General features: G+C 38.9%; 1 protein-coding gene across 1 annotated transcript in view; it reads right to left on the bottom strand.

Annotated features, from left to right (window-relative positions):
- LOC108754119 (collagen alpha-2(IV) chain) overlaps positions 1–5,800 on the bottom strand; it is a 55,766-nt gene extending 49,966 nt beyond the window's left edge. Inside the window, exon 1 of the mRNA XM_018496195.1 lies at positions 4,987–5,800. Coding sequence (XP_018351697.1) covers positions 4,987–5,133 — 147 coding nt within the window. The 5' untranslated portion in view covers positions 5,134–5,800. The remainder of the gene's footprint in view (positions 1–4,986) is intronic.
- Between the last annotated feature and the right edge of the window lie 391 nt (positions 5,801–6,191).

Raw genomic sequence — 6,191 nt, 5'->3', positions numbered from 1 at the left:
ATATATATATATATATATATATATATATATGATGACGAGAAAAAGAAATACAAAGAAACACCGTCATAGATATTGTTAGTAAATAATAGTAAATAGTAACGTAATACAGCTCTGATCATCCTTAAACTATAATAATAGGCTTAAATGATATAATACGTATCAAATGCGTGTGTCTAAATATTACGAAGCTTTCTTTCCGAGCATGAATCATTTCATTAAAAATGCTCTCTTCTAGTTCCCGACCCTCATTTATAAGAGACTATTTAGAAGTGAACAGCGTGAATACACTTCACGACAGATGTTCGATCGTCTAACACTTTGTCATGTTTCTTTGTCTGCAAAACGAATATTTGATCCAGACTACGCACAACCCACAATGCTTGTCTCCTTTAGGAGAAAAACAGGAAAGCTTTATCGTTATCGCGACAACGGCATGCAGACTCTCTTCATACAGTTCATCGTCAACCTACATTACGGTTCGCTTCTGCAAATTATTTCGTAATATTGCCGCTTGCAATAAATATCCTTATATTGTATTATCGCGTTAGGCATTTCTCTACAAGGTTACGCAAGTATTTTATTTCACGCTGTTGTGATATAGTATTACGCTACTATAATGTTATGTAGATAAAAATAAATAACTATGAATGTTCTCTCCAATTCGTTCTGTAGAGATAAATAATATAATTTCGTCGTTTTTCTTGCCAAATGTTTCACATTTGTATTCAATCTTTCTGCGTTTTTTGACATAATTTTAATATAATGTAATTGTATTTTTTGTGAATCGTATAATAAAGTTTAATACCATGAGCCAGACAAAAACACTTAAACAAAGCAATATATGTATTCTTGATTTCTTGCTGAATAATTTAATAATAAAAAACCTACGCAAGTGAATCTCCAACCGTATTCTTACGTCGACCAGAACATAAATGGCTATTATAGCTAAAGTTTGGGCGTGCTAGAACAAGATAATATCTACATCGAATTCATTAGAATTTTGGAAATTCAAAGCAGAAGATAATATTAAATATTGTAGGTGTAGATAAAATTGTTTGCGTAGCGTTATTATTTGTCAAAGATATTTTTGTGAAATAAACAAGAGAAAAGAAGAAATTAATTCTTAAAATCCTAAAATCCTTTTATTTGAATCACTAAAAGGTTTTAGGATTTTAGTTTACTTTAATTATGGATTTGATAGATACATACTATTATTATTGTACGTTTCATTTTAGTCTGTGCAAAATTTCATTGTGCTGTTACTAGCTGGAATGTCAGGTGAGAGATCGATTCAATTCACTATGAAGCGGGTTCTCACGATTCTGAATGACTTTGGTACAATGGTGAGTGACCTGTTCCGAAGAAATAAGGAAACGCAGACTCACTGACTACCGGGCAATGCCCTTTCCTATTATGCCGAAAATTTTCTTTCACGTTTTCCGCGACGAAAATCCTCCTCTATCCGGGCGTCGAAATCGCCCACGTATCTGTTTACCGGGTGACTTCAACGACATCGGTAAATATAACTGTTTTTGTATAAATTATGCAAATTATCATTGAGTATATTATTATGTTGATTACTATCTAATCTGAATAGAAAAAATATTATTTGCACAAGAGTAATAAATATAAGCGCTGTGAGAAATATTGTCAAATTATTTTTCACACGAATAAGTGTATTATTACATTAAATGTGTGTCTCACATCATTCATATATTATTAATAATTAAATAAAATCATACTTTCCTTTCCTCATATATTACTGCCCCCATAATTCCATGTAATTGACCAAGAAGTAAATATTATCATGTTAAAAGTATGATTCACGTCATAACTCAAGAAGTATACATTCTTGGTCGATTACATTGGTCGTGAATCCAATTATTTTCTCAATAAGGCACTTCGAGATTTAGCTGGAAAGATATTGACGTTTTGCGGTATTACGGAAAGTGGAGCTGGAATGGAGGAGCGTACTCTGTAGTCAGCATATAGATACACGCATCGTCATCGATTAACTGAAATGCCATAACGTCTATTTTGCAACGAGATTATGTCGAATAGCTGCAGTTTCAGGCTCTCGGATTACACGGCGCCCAGAGTCATGTTGATGGGTGCTTTCCACGCGGGTCTCTTATGTTACTATCGGCTTCACGCCCGATTTAATCATCCGTTACACATCGCTCGGTCTTCCCTCTAGTCTCTATATGAACCGGTTTGTTATGCAAAATTTTGTATTATAAGGCTAATTGCGCGTTGTACTCATAGTGGAATCACATCGCATTCGTCATCTACCTCCTGCGGAGACTAATTCTATGGGACTGATTTGTTCTGATTGTGAGAGAGAATCTTGGACGCAAATCTTGAACTAATTCTTCAGTAATTTGTTTTTCATAAATATTTTTTTTCGTAAATATGTTATATCATTTCAAAATTATGATATATCAGTATTATTCTATCGTAAATTTTATGCAAAAAATATTTCTATCGACTATGCTTTAATTAATATATTGCTAAGGAAAGTGCGTGTTTTGTTCAACAACTGCGTAATATTTCAAATTTGCGATATAGTGTGAGATTGATATAAAAATTTGTTTTACCATGTAGTGAATATATTTTGAAATATTGTACGTAAATCATTACGACTAATATTTCAAATCATTGTAATCTAATAACGTCTCAAGGCATAAAAAGATATTTGAATCTTGAATATTTCTCGCTTCAACAAGCATGAATAATATATGCCAAATTCGTAACGATGCGTTCGAAGATATAAAGTGATGATTTTGTTATCGGTGTTTCGTTAAAATTAAAATATAAATTTTTCGATATTTCTATTAATCTAATTTTTCCCCTTATTTACAACGCTAACACTGCAATAGAAAATCAAAAATACATAATTAGAAGTAAATATGATCGTTTGAATTTTATTCGTTTAATATGAAAATTATGTTTTTATTATCAACGTAAATTAAAAAAATCAAGCAGTTGCAACGCAATGAGAACATAATAATAAATCAGTATCTTGTATTAAAGGCTTATAATTAAATAATCTTAAATTAAAAAATTTTTAATCAAACATTTTTTATCAATTAAAAATAAAACATTATATAATTCATTAATCTCAGTAATTGAAGATCACTAATACTACGCCAGAATTATACTACATGAATTTTGAACAAAAATAAATGGAGAAGGAAAAAAATTGCAGATAATTAGTCAGATGAAGCGACTGATGATCAGGATCGAGATAATATCGTTTCGGCGCTGAATAGACGAGCGATGCGCCACGCACGGATAAATGATATTAATTCCATTTCGAGAGGCGAATATTTATGCCACGATACAACGGCAGGTCAACGATTGACGTTTAAAGAGCTCGTCTGATGTTCCCACGCATTGTCCGGTTAGTACGAAAGGCTAGAATTAGGCTCCGTAGAGCCTACCTAAGAGCGATTGAAGTTGCCCCAGATGTGGAGCGATATCAAACTATTTCTCTGGTATGTCGTCGTCATCCGCTACGTTAGCAAAACACACCCACATTCGTTAGCATTGGAACGGCCGAGAGTTGATGACTGCATAGGACAATAGTGTCTTGTTTCATGAATGAAATAGAAACGAGAAAGGAAGAAATAATCTGCAGTGAATGAAAAACTTGGAGATTAAAAATAAGAGAGAAAATTTCGGCTATTTTCGATTATTCGCAAATGTTGAAATCTAAAACAAGACTTCAGTCAATTAATTCTCTTTTCAATTATCAAATAGTTCTTTTTTAAATAAATGAAAAAAATTATTTTGTTTCCAAAATTAAATGTTTGACTGTTCGAATGTTAAATCGTAAAGATGTTCATGTACGCGGGAGAGAGGAGGGTCAATTTGGGTCAAAAGTAAAGAAAGTGCAATTTTAATTTGTAATTTTCGCATTATGTGTGTTTTACGATTCACTACAAATAGATAAATAGCGTTGAAATTTGTTTCAACTAGAAATGATTTTTGTAGAAATTTTTCATGTTCTTCGAAGTGCGTGCCTTTGGTAGCGACAACTAATTTTCGCGCTTATGAATCATCTCACCAGATGGTAGGAAGTAAAATGAGAACATAAATTGATAAAGACTCTAATCTAACTATTATCTAATAATACTATATATAAAAATAATAAATAGAATACGAGAAAAATAATAAAATGCCAAAAAAGAAATTAAATTAAAAAGATATTTTTTACATAGCTTATTATTTAATAAATTCTAAGGTTGTTGACTTCGATGTCAGAACCCTTAAATCCAAAATGGCGATTCCAACATGGCCGACCAAAATGTGGAAAGCAGTAGGGGTCATATGACGATTCTGTTTCAAAGATTAATGTTAGACAGCAAAGAAGATAATTGTCTTTTAGAGAAATTGACTACCTCAAATTATAATTTTCGAAATACTTTTTTGATAAAAATATTCGAAATTTCCATTGAAGCTGTACGAGAAATGATCACACCTATCACGATGGACAGCTTGATTCTTATATAAGAGAGATGATTATTGCAAATGAATTATATAATCACAATCCACAATCCTCGGATTCGTTTCGATTATAACTACGCCGTCAATATTGACAACTTTGAACAGCGGTAATCCGATCGACGCGTAAAAATGTGCCGCGTAGAAATTCGTCATAACGCGATCTTTAGTTTTGTGCGCGCTCAATTTCCGGTTCTCCAATTCACACGGACTTGGAACTTTGACGTTTCTATCGATCCCACCATCGAGCTTACCGCGTGTCGTCCACCTGACTCGTTGATCTCTAGCGATCCGTCATCCCTCTGAATATTCACGACGATTGACGCGATGTCGCATGCATTTCTCGTGCCGGACCATCGCTCGATTGTAACTCCTATCATCCCCCGAAGACAAAAGCATTTCGTCGAAAGGCGTTTCACGTAATTGTTGGCACGAATTCGCGATGGTACGCGATATATTCCAAGGACGTTTCGTACTCACCACAGCCTCGGCGATCGGTATCCACGTGGCGGCGTGTACCAGTAGGGCAAGGACGCAGGTGGCTCGCAGGACAAACGGGACAGGCCGCGAGATTCCGTGATTCGCGTCGCCGATGATTCTTGACGTCACCGCGGCCCTGGGCCGCATCGTGCCGGCCTGGGGTCCTCCTCCTCCTCCTTCTCCTCCTCCTCTTCTCTATCTTCCGATCAAATCTTCGCAGGTTACGCGGATGGTCCCAGGGGTTGCGCCTCACCTCCGGTCCTTTCTTCGTTCTCGCGGCCTCCGAGAGAGCGGTGTCTCCGAGTTCGTTCTCTCGTCAGTCTCTCAGCGGCGACGACGTGCAGCTCAGCAATATCGTGCTGAAACCGCGCCGCTAAGCTCGTCGTCGGCCAGCCTGTCGACGCACCGCGTGTCGAAGGGCCAGACAGACGGCCCGGTTAGCCCGTCCTCCTGATCGCTACACACAGACGGGCGGACACAAGGCAGACCCGAAGGCGGCGGAGGAGGTGCTCGCTCTCTCTCTTCTCTTCCTCTTTCCTCTTCGTCTCTGTCACTCCCACCCTCTCTGGCTATCTCGCTTTTTCTCCTTCCGTCACTGTCTCCTCCGGTCGGTCTTTCTTTCCTTCCCTCTCACCCCCCACCCTCTCTCTCTCTCTCTCTCTCGCTCTCTCTCTCTCTTTCTCTCGTTTTCTCTGTATCCTTGCGCGCTCGTGGAGCTCTCGCGGCACGCTCGGCGCGGTGGCGCGGCCTCCCCGACAAACGGGCCCCGCTCTGCCTCCCTCCCCCGTGGTATGGGCTAAGTTCCGTAAGCTCGGGCTGACTCGGGCTGGCACTGCTGGCAGCTCGGAACCGGCACGACCGATACCGGTAGGGTCCCTCGCGGCCGCACAACAGTCCTCGTGCGACGCGCGACCGCGCGAGCAAACGCTCGGCTCGGAGCCGGCCAGCTCGGCACTCCACCGCCGCCTCCTCCTACTCCTCTCTTGGTCCTCTCTACCTCCTCCTTCTTTTCTCTTCAGTTGTTTCTTCTTCCCCTACCAACCCCGGAGAGACGGTACTCCTCCGTTCGTTCCTTCCTCCCCTTCCTCTTCTTCCTCTTCTTCTTCTGCTTCTTCTTCTTCTTCCCGTCTTGCGGACCCGGAGTTCAACCGGAGGCAGCCGGGCAGGAGACGACCACGATCGCCCTCTTCTCACAGGAGCAAGAG

Source organism: Trachymyrmex septentrionalis, unplaced genomic scaffold (assembly GCF_001594115.1).
Source record: "Trachymyrmex septentrionalis isolate Tsep2-gDNA-1 unplaced genomic scaffold, Tsep1.0 scaffold76, whole genome shotgun sequence".
Classification (NCBI taxonomy): domain Eukaryota; kingdom Metazoa; phylum Arthropoda; class Insecta; order Hymenoptera; family Formicidae; genus Trachymyrmex; species Trachymyrmex septentrionalis.
This window is presented reverse-complemented; position numbering and strand designations above follow the sequence as displayed.